Source organism: Drosophila obscura, unplaced genomic scaffold (genome assembly GCF_018151105.1).
Source record: "Drosophila obscura isolate BZ-5 IFL unplaced genomic scaffold, ASM1815110v1 contig_46, whole genome shotgun sequence".
Classification (NCBI taxonomy): Eukaryota; Metazoa; Arthropoda; class Insecta; order Diptera; family Drosophilidae; genus Drosophila; species Drosophila obscura.
Window position 1 is genome coordinate 1,624,165 of NW_024542835.1, and position 26,410 is coordinate 1,650,574.

At 47.8% G+C, this 26,410-nt stretch overlaps 7 protein-coding genes across 7 annotated transcripts; 3 read left to right on the plus strand and 4 right to left on the minus strand.

Moving 5' to 3' along the window:
• Window positions 1-1,731: 1,731 nt before the first annotated feature.
• On the plus strand, window positions 1,732-7,999 carry LOC111075791 (protein son of sevenless). Its single transcript, XM_022369277.2, has 7 exons — window positions 1,732-3,273; window positions 3,355-3,712; window positions 3,780-4,705; window positions 4,773-5,621; window positions 5,696-6,607; window positions 6,682-7,420; window positions 7,483-7,999. The coding sequence occupies exons 1-7, from the start codon at window positions 2,266-2,268 to the stop codon at window positions 7,524-7,526; spliced, it is 4,836 nt and encodes a 1,611-aa protein (XP_022224969.2). The 5' UTR covers window positions 1,732-2,265; the 3' UTR covers window positions 7,527-7,999.
• A 2,270-nt stretch (window positions 8,000-10,269) lies between these two features.
• On the plus strand, window positions 10,270-13,905 carry LOC111075758 (cysteine sulfinic acid decarboxylase). Its single transcript, XM_022369233.2, has 3 exons — window positions 10,270-11,228; window positions 12,666-13,033; window positions 13,102-13,905. The coding sequence occupies exons 1-3, from the start codon at window positions 10,434-10,436 to the stop codon at window positions 13,697-13,699; spliced, it is 1,761 nt and encodes a 586-aa protein (XP_022224925.2). The 5' UTR covers window positions 10,270-10,433; the 3' UTR covers window positions 13,700-13,905.
• On the minus strand, window positions 11,553-15,708 carry LOC121404831. The gene is made up of 2 exons (XM_041595199.1): window positions 14,086-15,708; window positions 11,553-13,865 (listed from the first exon to the last, which is right to left on the minus strand). Exon 1 carries the CDS (start codon window positions 15,603-15,605, stop codon window positions 14,157-14,159), a length of 1,449 nt encoding a protein of 482 aa, XP_041451133.1. The 5' UTR covers window positions 15,606-15,708; the 3' UTR covers window positions 11,553-13,865; window positions 14,086-14,156.
• Window positions 15,709-16,430: 722 nt separating this feature from the next.
• LOC111075757 (DNA polymerase subunit gamma-1, mitochondrial) lies at window positions 16,431-20,144 on the minus strand. Its single transcript, XM_022369231.2, has 3 exons — window positions 18,104-20,144; window positions 17,219-18,041; window positions 16,431-17,155 (listed from the first exon to the last, which is right to left on the minus strand). The coding sequence occupies exons 1-3, from the start codon at window positions 20,073-20,075 to the stop codon at window positions 16,495-16,497; spliced, it is 3,456 nt and encodes a 1,151-aa protein (XP_022224923.2). The 5' UTR covers window positions 20,076-20,144; the 3' UTR covers window positions 16,431-16,494.
• A 256-nt stretch (window positions 20,145-20,400) lies between these two features.
• Window positions 20,401-22,120, minus strand: LOC111075759 (actin-related protein 2/3 complex subunit 1A-B). Its single transcript, XM_022369234.2, has 2 exons — window positions 21,785-22,120; window positions 20,401-21,708 (listed from the first exon to the last, which is right to left on the minus strand). The coding sequence occupies exons 1-2, from the start codon at window positions 21,855-21,857 to the stop codon at window positions 20,642-20,644; spliced, it is 1,140 nt and encodes a 379-aa protein (XP_022224926.1). The 5' UTR covers window positions 21,858-22,120; the 3' UTR covers window positions 20,401-20,641.
• A 1,075-nt stretch (window positions 22,121-23,195) lies between these two features.
• On the plus strand, window positions 23,196-24,768 carry LOC121404833. The gene is made up of 2 exons (XM_041595206.1): window positions 23,196-24,446; window positions 24,513-24,768. The coding sequence occupies exon 1, from the start codon at window positions 23,254-23,256 to the stop codon at window positions 23,974-23,976; it is 723 nt and encodes a 240-aa protein (XP_041451140.1). The 5' UTR covers window positions 23,196-23,253; the 3' UTR covers window positions 23,977-24,446; window positions 24,513-24,768.
• LOC111075763 (zinc finger protein with KRAB and SCAN domains 8-like) lies at window positions 24,268-26,216 on the minus strand. Its single transcript, XM_022369240.2, has one exon. The coding sequence runs from the start codon at window positions 26,117-26,119 to the stop codon at window positions 24,815-24,817; it is 1,305 nt and encodes a 434-aa protein (XP_022224932.2). The 5' UTR covers window positions 26,120-26,216; the 3' UTR covers window positions 24,268-24,814.
• Between the last annotated feature and the right edge of the window lie 194 nt (window positions 26,217-26,410).

Consider the following 26,410-nt stretch of genomic DNA (forward strand, 5'->3'; position numbering starts at 1 on the left):
TAAGTTATTTACTGGTACTATATCGACAACTAAGTTAACGTTACGTAGTTACTGCACGGTGCCCAGTTAGTTAGGCGTTTAAGCGAGTTTAAGTGAGAGAGTTTAAGCCGATTTGGCGTGCGTGCGGACGCACAGACACAACACACGTAACTATGCTCATATGTCGGGCTGCTGCTCCACCTAACTACAGGTTAGGTTACTACTGTTACTAGATAGTTACTAAGTTAACGTTACTTTACGTAGTTGTACGTAGTTTCAGCATTTAAGCTAGCTAACGCTTGGCGCGCCGCGTCCACACTCACACAAACACACATATCATAACGGATCTTTCACTAGGCTGGATCGTTGCCGAAACGATAGTATCGATATAAATTATAAATTATATTTATAAATTGGAATTGAGTGTATCTATGAGTCTGAAAAACACGATGGCTATAACTATAGAAGTCTTTCTTTAACTATAGCTCCTGCTAAGGATTGGTAAGGTAAACTGGACTAGACGTACAACAATCGATGGTATTGTGTTCGTATCGATAGCATAGCTAGGGCTGCAAAAACTGCAAACCGCTACGCGACGCTACGAGACGCTACCCGGCTACCGGCTACAGGACTAGCCACTGACAGGACTTTCCAGGACTACGCACTACACTGCACAGGACAAGATGAATACGAGCAAGGCTGGAGCCAGTGCCACTGCTGCGACCAGCAATCGTCATCCAGGACCACAACAGCTGTGGGCCCTTGCGACCGGCAAAGCCTGGCCGGATGAAGAAACTAGCATATCCGAAGAAACCGACCAGTACACAAACCGCCGACCCGTTTGTCCCATTTACCCTTCAATCATTTAGTCAGTGGAATTAACGCCAACGATCTGAAGACCGATCCAGTACCTTAAAACCCCAGTCACATAGCAGTGTGAAAATCGGCAAGGTCAATTTGGTATCGTGCCTCACATATTTCGAAATGAAAAGTTTGTAATAATATTAGACGAGTATCATCCCCATATGGTATGTACCCATATCCCCAGTTTGGCTGATTTTAATAATTAATGTATTGATTGCAGCTTTTCTACCCGTACCGAAATGGAAGGTACTTGTAGATTCAACTTGCAGGGCACTATGTTCCATTATTTATACGTCGTGCGGTAGTTGCCTGCCTCTGGTCTGCTCTTGAATACATCAATACGCATAGATTAAACTTGGTTGAACGGCATCAATGACATCACATTTAGTTAACATTTACGTTTTATGCTTTGGCCGTTTTTGTTTGAACCTTAATATGTAAATAATCCAATAAAAAGGACTTCTGAAACTTCACTTGCCAATTTATGTATCTATCGGATAAAATTATTTGTTTAGGGCTGAGAGGGCCAACTAGCTAGTAATATTAAACTGAATATCAAATTCGAGGAATATGTACGTTTAATGTTTTGAAAAAAACAGTCGATACTATCGTGATAGCATCGGGCTCAAATAATTATTAAAAAACCATTGAAACCTTTTAGGAACTTGTCCATTGTAAAAATTAGATGCCACCTGTCGATTTGTTTACAAATGTGTCTTCATATTTTATAGCAGCCAATCCAAACATATCAATAGCGCAACGACTGTAGCTCGATACTATCATGATAGTCGCAAAACCGTCGATAGTAGAGGCTAGCAGTAAAATATCGATACTATCGATAGTGCCCTCGATGGTTTGACACCTCTAACTTCTACAAATAAAAACCAGAGGGTATATTTCTCTCGCTCGCACTGCATTCTTTTCCCATAAGGCTTTAATATTAGGTCTCCCTGCCTAACTCGGAGTGTTTAATTTTATAAATTTAGCAACAGCCACAACTTTTCGACTTGACTTGGCAAATTCCACCTTGGCGAAGGCGGGCTGCCCAAACAATCCCTAGCCACACACGAGGCAGCGCGGCGCGTTAACATAAATCCTCAAACAAGAAAAGGAAGAGAAGGAAAAAAGAACATACATATACTGAAAACAAGTACAAGTGTTGTAGTGTTGTTGTTTTGTTCGCCGTGAATCGGGAATGTGAAAAAAAAGTTTAAAAGGAACACAAATCGATTAAATCAAACATGCAGCTATTTCAGAGGCACAGCTGAACACCACTAAAGTCGTTGGTGTGTGTTGTTCGTGTGTTTGGTGTTTGGTGTTGTTGTTTTTGTTGTTGGCTAATACAAACAACAAGAAGAGTAAGCTGAACGCGACGCTGACACCGACAGCGACGCTGCAAGCGACGGCTCTGCCGCGGAGAAAATGTTTTCCGGACCCGGTAGCCATGCCATTAGCTATAGCGGTGGGATCAGCATCGGGGGAGGAGGCAGTGGCCTGCACCAGGATTGCGATGGCTACGACTTCACGAAGAACGAGAACGCGGCGCGTTGGCGTGGCCTGTTCATACCCTCATTGAGGAAGGTGCTCGAGCAGGTGCATCCGCGGGTGACGGCCAAAGAAGATGCCCTGCTCTATGTCGAGAAGCTGTGTCTGCGACTGCTGGCCATGCTCTGTGCCAAGCCGCTTCCCCACTCGGTCCAAGATGTGGAGGAGAAGGTGAACAAATCATTTCCGACGCCCATCGACCAATGGGCCCTCAAGGAGGCCAACGAAGCGATCAACTCGAAGAAAAAGAAGTCCGTTCTGCCCACGGAGCGAGTGCACACCCTGCTCCAGAAGGATGTGCTGCAGTACAAGATCGATAGTTCGGTGTCCGCCTTCCTGGTGGCGGTCCTGGAGTATATCTCTGCGGATATACTAAAAATGGCCGGCGACTATGTGTGCAAAATTTCGCACTGCGAAATCACCAAAGAGGACATCGAGGTAGTCATGAACGCGGATCGGGTCCTCATGGACATGTTGAATCAGAGTGATATTAAGACCAGTCCGCTGTCACTGCCCGCCCAGAGGGCTAGCGCGACGTACGAGGAGACGGTCAAGGAGCTGATTCACGACGAGAAGCAATATCAGCGAGATCTCCATATGATCATACGTGTCTTTCGCGAGGAGCTGGTGAAGATTGTGTCGGATCCCAAGGAGCTTGAGCCAATATTCTCGAACATAATGGACATTTACGAAGTGACGGTCACTCTGCTCGGCTCTCTAGAGGATGTCATCGAAATGTCGCAGGAGCAGAACGCCCCCTGGGTGGGCAGCTGCTTTGAGGAGCTGGCCGAGGCCGAGGAGTTCGATGTGTACAAGAAGTATGCCCACGATGTGACCTCCCAGGCATCACGGGATGCGCTTACAAATCTCTTATCCAAGCCTGGGGTAAGTTCACTGCTGATTTCCAAGAAATCCAGATCCAGAAATATCTAAAGAATCCAAAACATTAATGCACACATTGTTTAGGCCTCATCCTTGATTTCTGCCGGACACGGTTTCAGAGATGCCGTCAAGTATTATCTGCCCAAGCTGCTGCTAGTGCCCATTTGCCATGCTTTCGTGTATTTCGACTACATCAAACATCTGATGGATCTCAGCTCCTCGCAGGACGATATCGAGAGCTTTGAGCAAGTGCAGGGCCTCCTGCATCCGCTCCACTGCGACCTCGAAAAGGTGATGGCCAGCGTATCCAAGGAGCGCCTGGTCCCAGTCAGTGGGCGAGTGCGTCGCCAGATGGCCATCGAACGGACACGAGAACTTCAGGTCAAGGTGGAGCATTGGGATGACAAGGATGTGGGCCAGAACTGCAATGAGTTTATACGCGGTAAGTGCGAGAATGAACGAATATGTAGATAATTCAAATTTTAAATCTATCACCTATACCAACACAGAGGACTCGCTCAGCAAACTGGGATCGGGCAAACGCATTTGGAGTGAGCGAAAGGTTTTTCTCTTCGATGGCCTTATGGTCCTGTGTAAGGCAAATACCAAGAAGCAGACCCCTTCGGCAGGGGCCACGGCCTACGATTACCGGCTGAAGGAGAAGTTCTTTATGCGACGCGTCGAGATCATTGACAAGGCGGACAGCGAAGATCTGAAGAACAGCTTTGAGCTGGTCACCAGAATGCAGCCGGCTATTGTCCTAACGGCTAAGAATGCCCAGCACAAGCACGATTGGATGGCAGACCTTCTGATGGTGAACACCAAGTCGATGCTGGACCGCATCCTGGACAGCATACTGCAGGACATCGAGCGCAAGCATCCCCTGCGCATGCCCAGCCCAGAGATCTACAAGTTCGCCGTTCCGGATAGTGGGGAGAACATCGTCTTGGAGGAGCGCGAGAGCGCTGGAGTCCCGATGATCAAGGGGGCCACGCTGTGCAAGCTCATCGAGCGCCTCACCTACCACATATATGCGGACCCCACCTTTGTACGCACCTTCCTCACGACATATCGCTACTTCTGCTCCCCACAGCAGCTGCTGCAGCTGCTGATCGAACGCTTCAACATACCCGACCCAAGTTTGGTGTATCAGGACGCTGCCTTTGGCACGGGCGGCCTGGGTGGCGGCGGCGGTGGTGTCGACAAGGAGCACAAGAACTCCCAGCGCGAGGACTGGAAGCGCTACCGCAAGGAGTACGTTCAGCCCGTGCAGTTTCGGGTGCTAAACGTTCTGCGCCACTGGGTGGATCACCACTTCTATGACTTTGAAAAGGATCCCACGCTGCTCGAGAAGCTGCTGCACTTTCTGGAGCATGTGAATGGGAAATCGATGCGCAAGTGGGTGGATTCAGTGCTCAAGATTGTTCAGAGAAAGGTAAGTCCTCGGCATATTTACAATTCGCATACAATGGTGTACCATTGCCTACCACCCTTTCCTGTAGAACGAACAGGAGAAAAGCAATAAGAAGATTGTATACGCCTACGGACACGATCCGCCGCCCATTGAGCACCACATGAGTGTGCCCAACGAGGAGATAACACTGCTAACACTGCATCCGCTAGAGCTGGCCCGGCAGCTCACTCTGCTAGAGTTCGAAATGTACAAGAACGTGAAGCCCTCGGAGCTCGTGGGCTCGCCGTGGACCAAAAAGGACAAGGAGCTAAAGAGCCCCAATCTGCTGAAGATCATGAAGCACACCACCAATGTGACGCGCTGGATAGAGAAGTCGATAACCGAGGCGGAGAACCACGAGGAGCGCCTGGCGATAATGCAGCGGGCCATCGAGGTGATGATGGTCATGCTCGAGCTGAACAACTTCAATGGCATCCTCTCGATTGTCGCGGCCATGGGCACGGCGTCGGTCTACCGGCTGCGGTGGACATTTCAGGGATTGCCCGAACGCTACAAGAAGTTCCTGGACGAGTGCCGCGAGCTCAGCGACGATCATCTCAAGAAGTATCAGGAGCGCCTGCGCTCCATCAATCCGCCTTGCGTGCCCTTCTTTGGTCGTTACCTGACCAACATCCTGCACTTGGAGGAGGGCAATCCGGATCTGCTGGCCAACACGGAGCTAATAAATTTCTCGAAGCGGCGGAAAGTGGCCGAGATAATCGGCGAAATCCAGCAGTACCAGAACCAGCCCTACTGCCTCAACGAGGAGGCCACCATACGGCAGTTCTTCGAGCAGCTCGATCCCTTCAACGGCCTCTCCGACAAGGAGATGTCCGACTATCTCTACAATGAGAGCATGCGCATCGAGCCGCGTGGCTGCAAGACGGTGCCCAAGTTTGTGAGTATATCAAGCATAGAGGCCTCGAAATGCATCGACAGACTAAATCCCTTCGTTTTGATTTCACATTTCAGCCTCGCAAATGGCCACACATTCCGCTTAAGTCGCCGGGCATTAAGCCGCGTCGCCAGAACCAGAACAATAACAGCAGTAAGTTATCCAGCAACGCTTCATCGGCAGCGGCAGCAGCGGCGGCAGCCTCGTCGGCGGCATCAACGGTAGCAGCAGCAGCCGCAACAGCAGCTGTGCCCCTAACACAGCCAGCGAACGTGGAAGCGCCACCGAGTGGAGCATCCATACCTAGCGCTGGTGCTGGCGAGCAGAGTCCGCAGCACAATCCGCACGCTTTCTCCGTGTTCGCCTCCGTCATCCTACCAGATCGGAATGGGAGCACTTGGAGCGGAACACCACTGCATCATCGGACAACAGCGGAGAACAATGAGGAGGTCGTGGTGCCGGCGCCACATCTGCCCAAGAAGCCAGCTGCGCATGTGTGGACCAACAATGTGGCCATGATGAATGCCACGGCAACGGCGATGGATGTTTTTAGTCCAGTACTGACAGATCACCATGCGCTGCCCCCACAATCGCTGCCAGACAGCAACCCTTTTGCAGTGAGCGCAGACTCAGATGCCCTGCCCTCGCCGCTGCCCAAGCTGATGGTTAGTCCTCGCCACGAGACCGGCAATCGGTCACCATTCCATGGGCGGATGCAATACAGTCCCACGCATAGCATTGCCAGCACGGTGACTCTAACTGGAGCCGTAGCTGGTGGAGATCTCAGCCCGCAGATGGGTGGATTCTACTACAACAACGCCCACCAGGGCCAGACAGGGGCAGTGCCCATCTCGCCGCATGTCAATGTTCCAACGGCCTCGATTCTGGACTATCGAGCAGTGCCCCCACCACTGCCGCCACGTCGCAAAGAGCGTACGGAAAGCTGTGCCGATATGGCCCAGAAGCGGCAGGCACCTGACGCTCCCACTGTGAGTACTCCATCCCACATCCACAAGAAATTACTCCAAATCGTCGCATTCATAACGCATTGTTCCCTTTGCAGTTACCCCCGCGCGATGGCGAGCTGAGTCCTCCTCCCATACCGCCCCGACTCAACCATTCCACGGGCACTATATCCGTACGACACAGCCATGGCCAGAGCAAGGAGTTCGCAAGTTCGTGCAAGAGCAGCCTACTCCTGCCCAACACAAGCAGTATTATGATACGCCGCAACTCGGCGATCGAGAAGCGGGCAGCAGCGGCTGCACAGCAGCCAGCTCCGACTGCAGTGGCGACTGCTGCTGCCCTGGCGGGGTCGGTCATGGGGTCCATTAATACCACGTTGGTCACAGTGTCACAGTCAGTCGCGACTGAAGAGCAGCCGCCGCAATCGATCTCGCCAGCACTGAGCTCCTCGACAACTACATCACCGCTGACACCCGCAACTCCCATCTCCCCGAACATTCCCAGCCATCCAGCGGAGAGTATGTCAAGCGGTTGTACGCACCAGCTTCGTTTCAGGCCTCAGCAACAGCAGCAGCAGTCACAGCAAGCAATGTCGCATCCAGCGGCGTATGCACAGCACCATCATACCCACCACATTCACCATCCACCCCACCATCATCAACAGCATCACCAACATCAGCAGCATCATCAACAGCATCAAAATCATCATCAACAGCATGCAAATCAATCACACACACGCTCGTCCCCAAAGGAATTTCTTTTTGCCACGAGCCTCGAGGGCACACCCAAACTTCCACCAAAACCTAGTCTAAGCGCTAACTTCTATAACAATCCAGGTTAGTTTTGCTCAATTTTCATTCCACTCAATCGAATATAATTCGAATTGCATTCCACACAGATAAAGGTACGATGTTTCTTTACCCAAGTACAAACCAAGAATAATATAATTGCCTGGCGATGTGATAGGACAAACGAAACTGCGATCCGATCATAGTAGAGCATGCTGCAGATATGCAGACACATACATCCATACATACTCGTACATACATTTATAAGTACTACTCTACATACATACATATATGCATGAAACGCGAGATATTTACAGTACGTTTCGACTGTATGTAGAATGTACGATTTGTAGGTACTATTTCTAGTGCATAAATATGTATGCTAAAATGGACCGAGTTGGATCTGATGATTGCTATTATTCGAATCTTAATAAACACACAACCACCCACGACCCACCACTCGCTGACACGCAGACACTCAGTCACGTCACACACCCAATAAACGAAAAATGCAAATACCGAAATTATGTTATTATATAATTATTATTATAAATATTTGTAAATATCGAGAACATTGTATTGATCGTAGAACGTAAACAAAATAAATCATAACACTATTGTTAGACAGTTGGACGATGTTTTTAACTGATTCACATTATCCCCTTTACCCCTTACCAAATTGATCCCATCCCTAACATTTCCCACAAGTTGTATCATCCCCACATACATACAAATATGTATGTCTATACATATGTATGTGTCGATGTCCTTCCGTATTTAATTGGAATAGTCAGTCTTCATTTCTAAAAACAAGTTCCAAAAATTATCCATAAATTTATGTATTTCCTATTTCTCAATTACCTCTGGCTCAATCCCAAACTAAACAACTAAAACGTAACAATATATTTGAGTCCGATGAGATTATAGGGTCTGTTAAATTCATCATCTTTAGGAGAGGTTTAGAATAAGTCCAAAAGTATTATTTTGTCGAATTATATGTATTATTTGGTTTATTAGACACTTCCAATGAACTTGGAGTGGGGGAAAAGCATCACACAGAATCTTAACCCAACTGCAGCAACCTGAACCCAGGGTCAATAGCTACTTCTGCATACGTTTCATTTGATGTAGTATTTCCAAGGCTATCTTGCCACCTATGTATCTTGTTTAACTTTCCACTTTCAAAGACTTCTCCGAAGCATTCGTTATAGTAGGGCCGATGACCTTGAGCGAACCACAGAACGAATCAGAAATAGATGGCATCCAGCATAATCATCACCACCATTAAGATACATTGCTTGTTAACTTGGGTTGGAAAGAAAACCCAGGGGAGTCTCGATTGGTGAACTAAAGCGATTGTAGAAATGAGCTAATTGTTTGCTCGGTGCATTCTGTGCCATTAAGTTACACATGAAAACACAAAGTATGTATTTCCTTTCGCTTTTCAAACGTCGCGACGTCATCAAAGCACTGAGCACTGAGAAACGCTTCCTGAATTTTTGTGATGATTGCTATAACATGTTTTTGCAATCGAATTATTTTTGTATTTTATCAAAGCTCTCCAGCGCGTAACTCAATACTGGCCAGCGTGCCAGTCAAGCCCTCGTGTCGCTTGCAAGACGAGTTATTAAAGGAGGGATCAGGGATGGTTACATAAACAGTCGTTATTCCAAAAAACTCCCCCAGATGCCCTCTCAGAACGATGCGTCACATAACCGAAATTATTGAGAGTTTTTGGTAAAGTAAAGTACCGAAGATTTTACAGATCGGATCGGATCAGAATGTTGTTGTCAAGGTGAATAAACCATTGGGGAGAAAAACGTCATCATTTCGTTGCAGGAATGTCAGAGAAAATCCCATTTGTTGAGCAGTTCTTCAAACGAAAAATTGTATATATCTCATATACTCGTGTGTCGCATTGCAATATATCATTGCAGGCATTTGGGAATTTTCCGCTGAATGTGCGCCTTTATTTTTAAAGAATTATAGTCAAGGCCATTGCCCGATATCAGTTATGGGACTTTCTACGGGGGTGGAGTGGGGTGATTAAACGGATATTCTGGTAATGCTCTTTCGCTTTTCTTCAAACTTGACCAACATCTTAATGGCATTCATCAGATGGTAGGCGACCTACACCAAGCAATTTTCACGTATACCATACCTCTCATTTTCTTCGATACTCGTATTATCACGTGTCAGCTGTGCAATTTACACAACGACCCATCCAAGCTCCATTCATCCAAGCTGCAATTGCCTAAAGAATTATTCAATTAATTTGCATTTAATTCATCTGATGGCCGCTAATGAGGGAGAAACTCAGCAACAGCAATCAAAGCAGCAACCGCAACAAGTGCACTGGGGATGATGTAGGAGGAGGAGGAGGACGAGGTGGCTGCATCTCATAATCATCGAATGCAATTACTCGTACACACATTGTGCATAGCATAATTGTATTACATGAGCATATCAATTAGTGAAGCCAAGCAAAGTGGACAAAAATTACAATTACAACCTCTAGCGAGAACTCGGAATTCAGCGAATTACGATCTCTACCGTGAGTTCTAAATTCCGACAATTGAATTATGGAGAAGGGGGAAGGCCAGGCCAGGCCAGGCCAGGGAAGCGCCCCAAATGGGAACACATGCCACAATCATTATCGACACATTATTTGCTTCCCTCAGGAACAATCACCCGAATCCCGAACGCAGCAGGCACCTCTGCTGTGGTGGTACTGAATCAGATCGGTTGGCATTGTCTTTATGGTAGGCAGCGATCGGCTCGGCTCGCATTCGGAATCTGTCTGGGACTGGGGAAGTCGCGAGCTTTTATAAAAGCGGCTACAACAGCACAAGTTCATTCAGTGTTCAGTGAGAATCATTGTCAAGTGCAAGCAACAGCAGCAGCAGCAGCAGCAACAGCAACAGCAACAGAAGGCGGATCGGAGTGGGAACAAAACATAGTATTAGCAGAAGCATCAAAAAGAGTCGGAACGACAGCATTAGCCAAGTGGATTCACAGTGTGCACATTAGCCATCCGACACATAGACAGATTGCCAACAAAATGCTGGCCAGTGAGACTTTTCCCGCACATCACTTCAAGGAATCTATATTTAAGCCTTACAGCACGAGTGGCTCGGCCAGCGTCGACGATTTGGCAAGCGCTAACAAAACATTGACATCCGCGGCGACCACGTCGTCATCGCCTGATACTCATGCAGCCATTGACATCGCTCCCACTGCATCCTCAGTCGAGTTTGACACTGCCCGCAAAATGTTGACCAACAACAGCAGCAGTAGCAGCAGCAATAACATTAACAATAACAATAACGATACCAAGGATGATATGTTCGGTTTTTTGGCCAGCCATCCGGCAGCCCCGTTCGAGGGCTTCATCCGGGCCTGCGTGGACGAGATTATCAAGCTGGCCGTCTTCCAGGGAACCAACCGATCCACCAAAGTCGTGGAGTGGCACGAGCCCGCCGAGCTTCGCCAGCTCTTCGACTTTCAGCTGCGTGACAAAGGGGAGCCGCAGGAGAAGCTGCGAGAGCTTCTGCGCGAGACCATACGGTTCTCGGTGAAGACCGGGCATCCGTACTTCATAAATCAGCTGTACTCGGGCGTGGACCCCTACGCCCTGGTGGGCCAGTGGCTCACCGACGCCCTTAACCCCAGTGTCTACACGTACGAGGTGGCGCCCCTGTTCACGCTGATGGAGGAGCAGGTGTTGGCCGAGATGCGTCGCATTGTGGGCTTCCCCAATGGCGGCCAGGGCGACGGCATCTTCTGTCCTGGCGGTTCGATAGCCAACGGTTATGCAATCAGCTGTGCGCGCTACAAACACGCGCCCGAGTCCAAGGTGAGTACACCTCCAACTGCCTGCCCCATCGTCCCATCTCATCTCGCAACTCGCCTCGCCGCACACAAGTGGTTTCCCCTCTGCTGCTCGATGCGAAGCAACACGGAAACACGAGTGCACACTTCTCTGCTCTGGCCTAGTGCCACCCGTTAATGGCAACAACTAGTACAGTGGTGGCCAAATTGTTAGTCGGGCGTGGTAGGGTATGAGGCACGATGCATGATGCAAGGAAGTGAAACCGAAAGTGTTCCTTATATGTCATTTTCCCGCCTTTTAGATGCAAAACAAATTATATTTGGAATATAATCTTTAGATTTGGCAACATGTTTTTTTAATTTAATTTCAAAGACTTGAAGAGTGGTTACAAAAAATTAATTGAGGCAAATATTAATTCTTTAAGTGAAGTTAATATTTAACTTATCTTAATATCCATCATTATTATAAAGAGATATAAAGAGATATTTTATGCTTTCTACATAATTTAGACATTTTCAAGCGTTTCCTTGTTTTTACAGACCATAGATAGTGATTCAAAACATTTAAAAAATATTATTTTTTCGCCTTCATGGCATTATGGAATAATTATAAAGAATTCTTACATTATTTAAAGTTTTTCAGATTCGTTCATTTAATTTCCCAGACCATAGACAGGGATACAACAAATTTAAAAAATATTTTTACGACTTCATATCACTACGAGTTTAGGTACTTAATAATTATAAAAAGATATTTTATGCTTTCCACATAATTAAGAAATTTTCGAACGTTGCTTGGTTTTTCCAGACGTTAGACAGTGATACAAAAAATTTAAAAAATATTATTCTTTCGCCTTCATGGCGTTATTATAAAGAATTCTTACATTATTTAAAGTTTTTCAAATTCGTTCATTTAATTTCCCAGACCATTGACAGGGATACAAAAAATTTAAAAAATATTTTTACGCCTTCATATCACTACGAGTTTAGGTACTTAATAATTATAAAGAGATATTTTATGCTTTCCACATAATTTAGACATTTTCAAACAACAAATTTAAAAAATCATATCCTTACGCCTTCAGATAACTAGGGAAGTAATACTGAATAGTTATCAAGAGATCATTTAGTGATTTTCAAATATCTACATGTCCTTGATTTCTCATAGATCTTAGACAGAGATACAAAAAAAATGTTTAAATATTTTTACACCTCCATAGCACTACGAGTATTAGAGGTTTCAAATAAGCTTCCGTGATTTATCCTATATCTTAAACAGGGATACAACAAATTATAAAAATACTATTCTTACGTCTTCATAGCACTATGAGTATTGCTGCATAATTATAAAGCGGTCTTATTTGCTATCCATAACGTACGGATTTTTCCCTAGCTTATTCTTCAGAAATTCAGTTTAGTCATCCAGAGATTCCACAACATAATGATTTTGATTTATATCCAGAAAAAGGGACTCTTCAGTGCCAAACCTTTGATTATATTCACATCGGAGGATGCGCACTATTCGGTGGAGAAATTGGCCATGTTCATGGGCTTCGGAAGCGAGCATGTGGTCAAGATAGCGACCAATGAGGTGGGAAAGATGCGTCTCAGCGATCTGGAGGAGCAGATTCGGCGGTGCCTGGACAATGGCTGGCAGCCCCTGATGGTCTCGGCAACGGCCGGCACCACAGTGCTGGGCGCCTTTGATGACTTGACAGGGATAGGCGACCTGTGCAAGAAGCACAACATGTGGATGCACGTAGATGCGGCATGGGGAGGCGGTGCGCTGATGTCCAAAAAGTATCGGCATCTGCTTAACGGCATCGAACGGTGAGTTTTTCCCGAAGAATGCGTCGCACGAACAGGTTTTGTTTGACGTGTGGTTCACTCGTTTGCAGGGCTGATTCGGTGACGTGGAACCCTCACAAGTTGTTGGCCGCCTCGCAGCAGTGCTCCACCTTCCTGACCCGCCACCAGCTGGTCCTGGGCCAGTGCCACTCGACCAATGCGGCGTACCTCTTCCAGAAGGACAAGTTCTACGACACCTCCTACGACACTGGGGACAAGCACATCCAGTGCGGACGCAGGGCGGACGTCTTCAAGTTTTGGTTCATGTGGAAGGCCAAGGGCAGCATGGGCCTGGAAGCCCACGTGGAGAAGGTCTTTCAGATGGCCGAGTTCTTCACCGCCAAGGTACGAGAGCGGCCCGGCTTCGAGTTGGTTCTGGAGAATCCCGAGTGCACAAACATAAGCTTCTGGTACGTGCCCCCCAGCCTCCGTCAGATGGAGCGGAATCGGGAGTTTTACGACAAGTTGCACAAGGTGGCGCCCAAGGTCAAGGAGAGAATGATTAAGAAGGGCTCCATGATGATCACATATCAGCCCCTGCGCCAGCTGCCCAACTTCTTCCGCCTGGTGCTGCAGAACTCGTGTCTGGAGGAGTCGGACATGATCTACTTCCTCGACGAGATCGAGTCTCTGGCTCAGAACTTGTAGTTGCGAGCAGGAGATAAATTAAGAGCTGAAGCCGAAGCTGGTTATGTGTTTAAGTGTTGACAAACATTCTCTCTAGGCATATGCCGTACATGTATGTAAATTGAAAGTCTCGTAGCATTTCCTTTGCTACATTTGCTTACAAATAATATTGGATATTAAGTATTACCTAAAAACAAAAATACATAGAATATTTATAGGTCATTTGATTTAGATTGAACAGAGGGAATATTTTTAACATAACTAAAGTTATGTTAGACAAGATCAAGATCAAGAACAATCAACGAATGTTATATTCGTAATGCTTCCTGTCCATTGGGAAACAATTCCAGAGAGTCGACAGCATAAAATATTCAAATATTCAAAATATTCAATAGGCCACTACTCACCTTAAAGCTATTCGTAATTCTGTATTTAATTGGTAGAAGATTTCGTTTTTCGGCTAGGCCCACTTTTTTTCCTAATTCTGGAGAATGCCACCTCTTAAGTGGACACTCAACTTATTGTTTGTGTTAATGTGTACCCGGAAAATATGTTCGGAGGCGCTCTCTAGGTAGCGCACGTCTTTTCCTTTGCGTTGCTGGAGCCGTTCCAAGAGCCGGTCCCGCAGCTCAATTGGTAGGCGACGCCATGGCGTGTTCACACGCCATTCCAGCGGAGCCACTACCCAATCATCCTTGTAATAAGATCCGGCTGGTGCTGCCATGGCAGACACATTCTTCAGGCCGCTGCGAGGCATGGGTGGCGCTGGCTCCTTGTTTTCATTCATCCGATTGTGGTCTAGGCCGGGTTTCAGGGTTTCTTGGTTTGAATCAAATTTTAGCGAAACTCCGCCCACCTGGATCTTTGCATCGCTTCGGCATAGGAAGTCCATGCCCAGAATGGCATCCTGTTTCGAGGATGGCAGCACTAGTACGAGCAGGTTTATCTGTTGTCCGCCCAGTTGGACATTGGCCATCAATGCCTGCGTCACAATTAAGTGTGATCTATCCGGCAGGCCTATACGCATATTTACATTCCTGCGGTTCTGTTCAGTGCACAGCTCTTGGGCAACTCGATCGCTAATAATGGTACGGGTGGATCCAGTGTCCAGCAGGGCTAATATAGAGTGATCTTCCATTAAAACTTGTGCATAGACTCGCCCACCAATCAAGCTCAGCCCCGTGTTCCGTTCGTCAGAGAACCTGAATCGTTCCTTGAGTGGTGCCCTGCTGAAGCATTTCAAGAACTTGGATCGGAAAGTTGTCCAGGATGCTCCTTGGATGCCGCTGGTCCAAAACCAATGCTCGGCTTTTCCAGCCAATAGTACGACTATCGATTTGGATAGGTTTCGCGTATCAACGCCGTATTTAGCTGCACATTCCTCTACGTGTTTGATGAAGTTCAAAGCATCGGATTTTCCGTTGAAGACGTTGCCCCATTTAATCATAATCCGCGACAAAACTGCAAACGAAGGCTTCTCGCTGAGCACCGCTGCAGGCAATAGTTTTGCGCCCCCAGTGAAATCGTCCATGGCGGCACCGGGCACTCCCAAGCTCCGGTCACAATCGGCCTCAGAGATCAGCAGACCTGGCTTCCGATTAAGGTTATCTACTGCTCCATAGTGTGCTTTTAGATGAGTCAACCGCTTTCCATTGGCCTTCGAATGTTCAGCCCGGCCAACAAAATCTGCCAGCCGGCTGCGCAGTTCTACGATGTTTCCGTCACATTTCAACAGAAACTCGGCGCAAAGCTCTTCTAGTTCGGCCTTGCTACGGTACAACAACCACTTCACGCCCATTTTTGAGTTTTCTTTTAATCTCTTTACACACAGGACGAATTTTATGCCGTCGCGCCAACAAAAATGACGCGCAGTGTGACCGGACTTTTCGATAAAATACCGAGGAAAACACCTTGAGTTAATAGCCATATGACATTAGACTTAGACAATATTGCTGCGTAGAAAGGGATAGCACTAGAGACATAATGCAACATTATTGTTCATAGCCGTCTATAGACACGTCTAATGGCTTTTAGTAGAACAACTGAGGCACTACTAGACACACAATGATGTTTTCCAGCAGAACATTTTCGATAAATTCTGCCGCAGTGCTGCTCCCAGCTGAACTGGACAGCCAGCTTCACGCATATAGTTCTCTCGCTCTGACTGCTGGCATTTCCCATAAGGCCATTTTATTTTTCCAGCTAGTCAGTTAGCAAAGTCTAATGTCATATGGCCATAAACCACTGAAAATAATACGGTTTTAAAATGTTCCTTGTAGCTCTATCCTTCCTCTTTACTTATGGTGTTATGACATTAGACGTAGCTAGCTGACTAGCTGCAAAATAGAGGTAGCGGTGTGGGAAATACCTGCGCTCAGGTTTCATACGAATATATTGTTTTTGGGAAATTGAATATATTTACATATGTTAAATACCTTAAAAATGTAACTCAACAAAAGATTCCGAAATGAATATAAAAAAGCCTAATGCTTACTCATAGGATTCGCAATTTTATTAAACGATCGAGGGAGCTTGCCCCTTTCTGGTTGAAATGCGAAATTAATCTAAGCTTTTGAGAAAGCTTTTGATCGGTGTTATTTACATTTTATATTAGTCATCTTTGGAATTTGTTTTAGTAACAAATTTTTTTTTTTAGAATGGCTCTTCTGTTATGAAAGATTAAATGAAAATGTAATTAAATAGCAGAATTAACTAATTATTACCGAAATTAATTGCAGGAACTGTGATCCTGAATTCAACAGAAAACATTGACTTTGGGTGCAGCGTTTGGGCGGACTAAACTACTGCTGGTGTTATCATTTCTGCTGCTTGATCCATGGCCATTGACTCACATCACTGCCACCGGCCTTGTCGATCGCCTCGGTTATGCTTAAGCTCTGACCCGGTTGGATGCCATACCCGATGCGCAGTCCATGCGGATTCGAAGGGGTTTGGCAGTCCATGGTGCACTCCTTGCGGAGCACCGTGTCCACCTCCACCGAGGAGAAGAAGGCCACGGACATAGGCAGGTCGCTCAGGCCGATGCGGGACACACAGTAGGAGCGAGTGAGCAGGTTGGTGATGTGCATGGCCAGGGCCGCCTTGGCAGCCATGTCCTCCTGCACCAGATATCGCAGCTCGTCGTGGAAGCTGAGGCAGAAGCGGACGTGCGGCCCCATCAGCCAGCGCATGCTGACCAGCATCAGGTGGAGGAAGTCGACGGCACCACTCTGCACCACCCAATTGATGCGGGTGGGCAGAAAGCGTTGCTCCTGCTCTGGTCCGCCATCCGACTCCAGGGCACGGCTGAGCCGACCGCCAAGAAAGGGAGTTTTTGGCTGCGCTTGCGTGGCTATTTCCTCCAGGCGATTGAACATGGCACTCTCTGTGCCCCCCTGCCAGTTTGGTCGGTGGAAGACCTCGCCCAAGGTGCGATTCCGCTGCAGGGCCAAACGAGAGGCTTCATAGCTGCTGTATCTAGGGAAGGAAACTGTCAGGCTGGAGCACCGTCGGTTCAATGAGATTACATAGATTACTCACGCTCTGTCCTCCAATTCGTCGTGGAACTCTTCGCGGAGACGATACACCCGCTTGCCCTTGGTGATGGCGAACATCTTCATGGCCTTGGCCTTGGCCTCCGATGCACTGAAAGTGGGGTTGAACTGACGGAGCAATGTCTCGGCAAACTGCTGACCAGCTCCATAGATCCTCGCATAGTTGATTACTTTGGCGTGGTCACGGGAGATGCCCACGGCCTTCGCGGTGATGGAGTGCATGTCGCTGCCGTTCGCTTTGCTGCCGCTCAGCGTCATCCAGCCCAAGGGTGTGGCTCCGTGATGGCCGCAGGCGTAGGCATCGCCCAGAACAGAGGCAATCCAAAGCTCCTGGGAGTCAACATCGGCGCCCACCAGCCTGTAGCCCGGTGGGGCCTGCACCATTGAACGCAGCTCCGATCCCAGGCGATTCGGACGCGAATTGGAGGCCGTCATCCAGGTGGGCTCCATGGCACGGCGCGTAAGAGTCCCACAGGCAACCACCTGGGGACAAATAGCGCCGTAGGACTGGCCACCAATCCCCCCACCTGTGAGCTCTGACGGGAGGTGCTCCTTCTCCAGCCAGACCACCATTTGGCCCATGATGCGATCTCGGTTGTTGCGCCAGTAGGACATCATGCGGGCAATGTCGATGACTCGCGCCGCAGCCTGGCACAAGGGATCGCCGCTGCTGAGCACATTCTCCGAGAACTTGTTGAGGAAATCCTTGGACAGTGGGCTGCCCACTCGAAACGAAGGTCCGTTCTTGTGCGGCAGCTTCAGAAAGAAGCAGCAATCGTCCAGCACCTGGTTGCACCACACACCAGAGCCTAAAAATCGCACAGAAATATCGTTTCTTATCAAACATTCAGATGTTTAGCTTCAGACGCACCTTGGTACTGGGTTTCCAGGCGCTGCTGCTTCTGAGAGAGCTTCTTGTAGTGCTGCCTCTTTGCCAGGTGTTCCTCCAGCTGTCCCGGCAGCATGGCGAACGCCAGATCACTCTCCTCCTGGGAGGCACACTGCCGCGCAAACTCCGGCACGGCACAGCGGGCGAGCAGCTGTTTAATTGGGATTCGCTCCACTCCCGCTGCATCGTTGCGAAAGGGAACCAGAAAGCCCCAGCCGTGCTCCCGCTGGTAGTGCAGGGGATATCCCTCCCAGCAGAGCGAGAGCAGCTTTGGGGAAATCTGCATGCCTGTGCTGATCTCGCTGGCGCCTGGCGTCCACTGATCGTCCTCCTGCTCTGCGTCGTCCGCCTTGTGGCCAGTGGGAGGCTTTCGGCACAGTTTTCGGTACCATTGGGGATATCCTGGAAGCAGGGGACGTCGAGCCGGTAGCAAGGACCGCTGATCGTAGAGGTGCTGGAACTTGGCATAGAGGCGCATCTGCTCACTGGACAGGTCAGACTCCTCGCGCTCCGCTTTCGGCAAAGGCTTGCGCTTGGGAGGCTGTTTCAGTTTCAGCTGCTGCACTCCCCAGTCCTCGTCCCAGAGCCAGAGATTGCCGCGATACTGCTCGTCGTAGAGCAGGGAGCACGCCTCTTCGGCCCGACGGCCCAAGTGGTACTTGGCCTCGATGCTGAGATCTTCGTAGGTCAGCTGGGCCTCGCGTATGTACCGCTCCCAGTTCGAGTTGACCGGCAGGTAGGCAGAGCCCATCTCCAGCATTCCCGCCAATGAGGCGGGGTGCGGAAAGCGGTCGCCAAACATGGGATAGAGCACCCGCAGCACGCGGTGCGTGGCCTCCACATCTCCGGCGCAGTAGTTGACGAGTGACTGAAAGTTGGTTCGCACCTGATCAAGCGTGCCCTGTACGAAAATATTCCGTGGCTCCTTGGAGAGCGCCTGCCCACCGCAGTAGAGACGGTGCACCTCGAGCAGACTGTTCAGGGAGCTCTGCTCCAGCCAGCCGAGATCCTCGGGAGCCGGCTCCTTCTTGGATTTGAGCATAGCCCGCTGATAGCTGGTCACCCCACTGACGCACATGTGCAGCGACATGGTGTCAACAAAGCGCGTGCCACAGTCCTCGATCAGGTACTGCTCTCTCAGTCTCGCTCTGTCGTAGGAAACGTTGTGGCCCACCACCAGACTGGGTCCAATGGTTCCCAGGGGTATGAGCTCTTCCAGAGTATAGTGCGGCCGCTCAAAGTCCGCGCCCACATCACAGGATTCCACTTTTTCCACGGCCAAACGATGTTTGGTTAGTTTCGGACTGACCCAGCAGTACCATCTTTTCGTGCTGACGGCGGTGGCCAGAATCGGGGCTTGGCCGGCAGAGACGCACACCTCCACATCGAAGACGAGACCCTTTTCCATGGGCTGCTTGACGGGTGTGGCTGTGCCATCGTTTGGGTCGTATGCTGTCCAGCCGGCAAGAAACGCCCAGCGTTTCGGCTTCGAAGGCAGCTCGCTGCACTGCACCAGGGGCAGCAAGAGCTCCTCATAAGGTTCCACCTGCTCCTTGGCTATGCTGTGGAAGTGCTCTTCGATGTTTTGTCCCTGCAAGGCCGGCAACTTTAGCTGTACATCCGGCACAGGCGAGCTGCTCTCAATATCGACTCCATGGCGGCGCAAGTCCTCCTTGTACTGCCTGGCTGCGGCTATCTGCTCCTCCGAGGTGTGGCGAGGTGTTTCGGGGAATATTTGCCTGTGCAAGTTCTGCGAGATCATCTGAACCTTGACGAGGTTCTCCGAGTATTCGCCATCGCCTGATACTTCCACACTCGCGTTTTGTGGATGCTGTTTGGCTTTGGCGGCTTTTTGTGGCAGGGGTTTCACCTTGCGATATATTTTGACGGTGCTGCTGGCATAGTGTTCGCGTCTGGGCTTGCTGGCATAGGAACGTATCAGGCGGAGTTGCATTATAAATCAGAGCTGCAATAAACATAATTAAGCGCAAAAAAAAAACAAAACACAACGCATCGATGATACGGTACGAAGAATACAATCGATAGCTGTGAAATCTGAATTCAATTTCGAGTAAAATCATGAATTAAATTGTAATCAGTTTTTAACTTGCCCTTCCGCAATTAATCTTGATTTTAAGCCATAATTTATTATAATTAAATGCAAATATAAAAATCAAAAGCAAGCTATCGATCCTCATCGAAACAAACCGGCCGTGAAACCGTGTCGTGTCAATTAGTTCAATTATCGAATCGAATTCAAAAATTTCCCGCTCAACATGTCTGGAATAAACACACATTTTATTCAATTTTCAATAGAGGTGAAACATACTTTAAAACACATATACAGACTTTCGGAACTATTGTGGAAGTACGAGAAAAGAACTATCTCTTCAGTTAATTTATGTAAAACGGCTTTCACACGGTACAAACGATAAGAAAAGCGATTTTGGAAAACATTTTGGCAAATACTGCGCACCTGGCCAGGCCAACACTCTAACATACATATTAACATATTACACACTAGATCTGGAGGTTGCGCATGCCACCGTTGATGTTGTTGCCTCCCTGCTCCACAGTCCAGATGACCAGCTGGCCATCCACACCCGAGGTGGAAACCTTGCTTGCGCTGGACTTATCGCCAGCATAGATGCGCACACTGGTGATGGCGTTTTGGTGGATGGAGTCCACCACAGTGTCCGTGTTCTCTGTGCGCATATTGCGGTCCATTGACTGGAAGATGCGCATGGCCGTAATTCCGCCGGACTCCCGCTTCTGCGACTTGTCCAGCTTGCCGCTCAGAACCAGTTTGTTGTCCGCCGTCAGGCTGTAGAGGAGCGGCACACAGCTATAGCCAGCCACAACGACGGAGGTGGGCGAGACCCACTCGCAGGAGAGGAATGGTAGGTAGCCGGTGCGACAGCGTATAACGGTGTTGCCGTTGGTGGCATCTGCAATGCTCACACAGCTGTCGTGTCCCACCCAGCAGACCTTGTTGCCATCGCTGGAGAAGCTCACATTGTTGATCCAGCCCCCACCGGAGGTCAGCGAGTTCTTGAACTCGGCCATCAGCTGACCCAGGGGCTTGCGATTGCCCCAGGGCGTGGGTGAGGGCGGTTCCTCCACATCCTTGATGAAGGCCGAGAATACTCGCACCTTGTAGTCCGTTGATCCAGCCACCAGCAGAACGTTGTTCGGATGCCAGTCGAGGGAGGTCACGGTGGAGCGAATCGGCTTCTTGATGTGCTTGGACACCCACCAGTCGTTCTCAGACTCGAAGTAGCAGACCGAAATGAGGCGAGCCCCAGAGCCCACGGCGAACTTGTTCTCCGCCGGCGACCACTTGACGCATGTGGCGGCGCGGTTGATGCGCAGCAGCACCAAAGTGGGCTTCCATTTGCCGTCCTCCCCCTGGGTCCACACATAGGCATTCCGGTCGGCTGCACAGCTCACGATACGATTGGTGTTCTTGGCCCAATCAATGCCCATTACCCGCAAATCGTGCTGATTCAGTACGTCGGCCAACTTCCAGTCGTTGCCATCGCGGCTGTATATGTGGATCTCATGGTTGTTGGGCGATAAGGCAATCTCTGTGGGGAAGCAGTGAATGATATGAGTCATGAATGAGTAAGCTCCGAATGCCCAACCCGAACGACGCCAACTTACGCGTCCGGTCCTTGTTCCAGGCGTGGCAGGTTATTGAGGCCAGGGAGGTGCCAAAGGTGAATGTCTCGGCCATTGTTGAGGAATAAATGCACACAACGCAAGTTGCAACCACACACGTAGTTTTGATTCGCCGGAGTTTGATGACCGAGTTAGGAAACGGAACCGAGTGGGCGTTGTTTCTGCTTGGGGCGCTCTCTCTAGTTTTAATCGCGGACTCTGGGCCGTCTACACGATTAAGCTAGCCTTGGTAAGAAGGAGAACTGCAAATTTCCTGCCAATTGAACACAAACTTATTGAAAACTATTTCCAAAATGCAAAGCAGTCGATTTAGTGATAAAACATACCGAAATGGTATACATGGTATATCTAATCATTTTTGTGGTATTTAATGGTATATTACTGTATTTTTTAAAATTTGATAATAGTGTTAGGACATTAGACTTTGCGAACTGACTAGCTGGAAATATAGAGATGGCCTTATGGGAAAAGCCTGCAGTCAGTCAGAGCGATAGAAGTATATGTGTCAAGCTGGCTCTTTAGTTGAGCTGTTCGATTGTTTTACTTTGCGGATACAATTTTGCTGGCTTGGTGTCTGTTTGAGCTGGAAAACCAAATTTTGTCTCAAGTAGTGCCTCAGTTGTTCGACTGAAAACCAGTAGACGTGTCTATAGAGAATTAGGCTGTGGCCCAAAATGACTTTTTATTATAGATTTGGGGTTTTAAAAATTTCTAAAGAATTATGGTTTTTTTTTATGGTGTAGTTTTTTTTTTAAGAATTTTTTAAAATCTGGAATTTTTTTAATGTTTTTTTTCAGAGGTGGTGCTTCTTTTTTTCACATAACTTAATATCTTATATCTGGTTGCATAGAACTTTACAGTTCTAAAAAGCTGATAAATGCAGCTATAAATCCGACCCAGACTCTTTGTATCTGCAGCTTAACGCCTGAAAGATATTAAGCTTTCAAATTTAAATTTCATCATTTTTTTGCGGTATTTTTTCACGAAATTTTGACTTTAAGAACTCGGGAAAAGTAGAAAGAAAAATAATTCTTGGCCAACATTTTTGGTTTTAGATAGACGCATTAATTAGGCGTCGTTTAAGTTATTGTACCTCTAAAAAAAACCATGAAAAAAATACCAGACTTTAAAAATTCTTTAAAAAAAATGACACCATAAAAAAAAATAGAGTACTACAAAAATTTTTAAATCCCGAAATCTATTAGAAAAGGTCATTTTGGTTAACAGCCTAAATACAAAGTTCAATTTTGTCGATTAGTCTAATTGGCAGAGTCTAATACTGTAGTTAGTATACTGTATGGTTAGTGATTCAACCATATACTGTATAGTATATTTACGGTATATTTTGAAAATAAGAAATATTTCTGAGCGTTAGACGGTGTATTTGATCGATAAATCCGCGGTCACACTGATTGTTGTATTGTTGTTGATGGCAGCTGAAATAAAAAACCATGGCGGATTTGAAAAAAATGTGCCGCATTTGTCTGAAAGACGCCGTGAACGCTGTGGACATTTTTGCGAGACAGAAACCCGATGAGAGCTTGCCCTACGAGCCGGAAGATCTTCCGGCCAATCTGATTAAGGATTGCACTGGGTTGAGTGTGCAAGAAGGAGACGGTCACCATCAGCATTTATGCCAGCCGTGCTTTAGGCAGCTTCGGAAAGCCTTTCGATTCAAACGCAAGTACTGCCGGAGCATGCAAAACCAGGCTCCGGTGAAGAGAGAACCAACTGACGAGGAAATTTCCATAATTCCAAACGATGACGCCTGGCAGCCGCCACCAGTAAAGGTGAAGAACGAGGCAGAGATCGACGATGATTCCACTGTGCCGGTGATTAACGAGGAGGAACACCACAACACTGCTGCAGAATATTTTGAGATCATCGAGACCGACGACTTGGAATTAAACATCAAGACCGAGGAGGACGGAGAGGAGGAGATGGAGGAAATTACCCCCAACCCGCCACTGATGAGGAGGCCTTTCACCATCCGGGTAGTGGCGTCGCAGGAGGAACCCCAGCCAAATAATGCCGGACCACCACCGCTCCACTACCAGTGCATACACTGTCCAAAGACGTTCCCCAAGAAGGTGCAGCTCCTTCTCCACAGTCGTGCGCACAAAAAAAGGGAGCTGCCAGACGCGGAGGATCTACCGGCAGAAAGCTATGACTAGCCCCGCCCGGAATGAGATTCGTATCAAGTAATCTTCAAAAATAGAATGTATTTTGTCAGAGCTAGGAGAGATCAATGATTTAGCTATAAGGAAGGAACGACATACCCGTACTAACATGACATGCTGGAATGTATATTTAGTATAGGACAGACAAAAGCTGATTGACAGACAATGGGGAAAGAACCCACATATTATGTTACTTACAATAAGAGGTTCAAAATATCCAGTTTTAGGTTTTGTCAGATTGAATCTACTGGCTTCGATAGAGCCCCACCAAGGAGACAATTTAACAATGAAAACACACGATTTTATTTCAAATAAATTCTTGGATATTTCTCAACTTAAAATTGCTAGAAAATTGTTTTTGTTTTTCCAGAATGTTCGAAGTTCGATGACCGTTCCTGTACTCTAATCCAGCGGTGGGCACTCCTTGCTCCCATTGATTCCACCTGACGAGGCACGAGACGCCAGTAAGTGATGCACAAGAGAATGATTTAAAAGAGAATGCCCAGGAATACAAAAACAAATTACTACAGAGAGCGTAGCAGATTGATGCTCGACTCAAGTCTCGCGGATGGAGGTTTCTTTTGTGGTTTTTTGGACTGTTCGGACTGAGAGCATTAATTCTAGCTCCGGGGAGTTAATTAAACTAATGGCTAATGTACTATCTAGCAGTTAGATTTATGTAATTACTTAGGTATGATACAAAAGATTCGTATGCCTCGGGGCACGTGGTTTTTGTCATTCGATTTTGATACATTTTGTCTCCTTTGATTCGAAATTATAATTTATTCTTAACGATCTTCGTATTCCTAGTAATATTGATATATTTCATATTTTACAGCCTTGTTTCTCTCTTCTCTCTCTTCTTTCTTGGTCGCAGCTTGTACTCGGTCTTGGGCTTCACTTCCTGGAGGCTATGAATGGTCATATGCTGCTGCAGATCGCTCTTCTGGTTAAAGCCGCTGTGACACTCTCCGCACTTGTAAAGTTGCTCGTAGGAGTGCGTCCGCATGTGTAAAATCAGATGACCTCTCTGGATGTATTGGCTAAGGCACTGCGGACATTTGAAGGGCCGTTCGCCGGTGTGACGGCGCATGTGCGCTTCGAGGTTGGTCTTCTGAATATAGGCCTTGGGACACTGGCTGCACCGGTAGGGCCGTTCCCCTGTGTGGAGTCGCATGTGGGTGTCGAGATGGCTCTGCTGCGAATAGGACTTGGAGCATTTGGAGCATTTGAAGGGTCGTTCGCCGGTGTGGCGGTACATGTGTGCTTTCAGATTGGTCTTCTGAATATAGGCCTTGGGACACTGGCTGCACCGGTAGGGCCGTTCCCCTGTGTGGAGTCGCATGTGAGTTTCGAGATTGCCCTTCTGGATATAGGCCTTGGAACAATGGTTGCACTGGAAACGTTTCGTTTTTTTCACGGAAAGCGTCGAACCATCGATATTCCTTGCTGATTTTGTAGGCTGAAACCAGTTCGTATCATCTTCGTCGGACTCCGCGGGCTCATCATTCGGGCGGTCCTTGTCCTCTTTGGCAGATTGGATCTCTTTGCACTTTCTATTTTTTGGGTTTCTAGCTGTAGTTGAATCGCCAACTCTCTTCTGTCTGTTTCCCTTTTGTGGGCTTTCAATGGCCGCCTTGGCCCACTGCGTTTTATTTTCTTCTCCTGCCTCGGGATCTTCCACGCATTTCATTTCCCCGATTTCCATTGCATTGTTCGTTTCACCCAAAGTCATTTTATGTTCATCCTGTTTTTCAGGTCCCTGAGACTCTTCCTTCTCATCAGAATCCTCCAGAATCCACTCTTCCTTCACCAGCATCGTGCACAGATCGTCCTCCGCTTTTATTACTTTTGCAAAGTAGCGGTGGCTCTCCTCGTACTGGCGCTTCAATCTGAAAGCAGCTTTGGTCGCCACAACGCATCTCCCGCACATGTACGCGGGGAATCCATCACGCAGCTTTAACTTGCAGTTTGAGCACTCATTTATCATATCCGCCAAACAAAGCGGCTGCCCTTGCCTCTCCTCCCTCGAGTGCGATTTGGTATATATGTACACCAGGCAGTCGGAAATTTCCCGGCATACAATACACATCTGGGAGATGTCCTCTAACCCAAGGGGACTTAGTCTGTCGTCCATGATCACATTGAAAACGTAAACAAAAGATGTTTGTGAAAATTTTTCGCAAACCTGGGCATTAGTAAAACCGCGTACTCATGAGTCAAATATACCGTCTGACCCGGAGAAAAATACGAAAATATACTTTCTCATAAATATACCTTTATACATACTTTTTGCTGGCTGAGTTTATAGCCATATGTTATTAGACTTTGCTAACTGACTAGCTGGAAAAATAGAGATGGCTTTATGGGAAATTCATGTAGTCAGAGCGAGAGAAGCATTGCGTTACATTGGCTGGGGCACCGGTGC

Bases quoted from the DNA above. Each gene is read 5' to 3' on its own strand.
- LOC121404833 (XM_041595206.1), top strand. From the start codon at position 23,254: ATGGCGGATTTGAAAAAAATGTGCCGCATTTGTCTGAAAGACGCCGTG.
- LOC121404831 (XM_041595199.1), bottom strand. From the start codon at position 15,605: ATGGCTATTAACTCAAGGTGTTTTCCTCGGTATTTTATCGAAAAGTCC.
- LOC111075763 (XM_022369240.2), bottom strand. From the start codon at position 26,119: ATGGACGACAGACTAAGTCCCCTTGGGTTAGAGGACATCTCCCAGATG.
- LOC111075758 (XM_022369233.2), top strand. From the start codon at position 10,434: ATGCTGGCCAGTGAGACTTTTCCCGCACATCACTTCAAGGAATCTATA. The intron at 11,229-12,665 runs GTGAGTACACCT...ATTTATATCCAG, and splicing joins AACACGCGCCCGAGTCCAAG to AAAAAGGGACTCTTCAGTGC. The intron at 13,034-13,101 runs GTGAGTTTTTCC...ACTCGTTTGCAG, and splicing joins CTGCTTAACGGCATCGAACG to GGCTGATTCGGTGACGTGGA.
- LOC111075757 (XM_022369231.2), bottom strand. From the start codon at position 20,075: ATGCAACTCCGCCTGATACGTTCCTATGCCAGCAAGCCCAGACGCGAA. The intron at 18,042-18,103 runs GTGCGTCTGAAG...TGCGATTTTTAG, and splicing joins CCTGGAAACCCAGTACCAAG to GCTCTGGTGTGTGGTGCAAC. The intron at 17,156-17,218 runs GTGAGTAATCTA...TTCCTTCCCTAG, and splicing joins GACGAATTGGAGGACAGAGC to ATACAGCAGCTATGAAGCCT.
- LOC111075759 (XM_022369234.2), bottom strand. From the start codon at position 21,857: ATGGCCGAGACATTCACCTTTGGCACCTCCCTGGCCTCAATAACCTGC. The intron at 21,709-21,784 runs GTAAGTTGGCGT...GCTTCCCCACAG, and splicing joins CTGGAACAAGGACCGGACGC to AGATTGCCTTATCGCCCAAC.
- LOC111075791 (XM_022369277.2), top strand. From the start codon at position 2,266: ATGTTTTCCGGACCCGGTAGCCATGCCATTAGCTATAGCGGTGGGATC. The intron at 4,706-4,772 runs GTAAGTCCTCGG...CCTTTCCTGTAG, and splicing joins TCAAGATTGTTCAGAGAAAG to AACGAACAGGAGAAAAGCAA. The intron at 7,421-7,482 runs GTTAGTTTTGCT...CATTCCACACAG, and splicing joins TAACTTCTATAACAATCCAG to ATAAAGGTACGATGTTTCTT.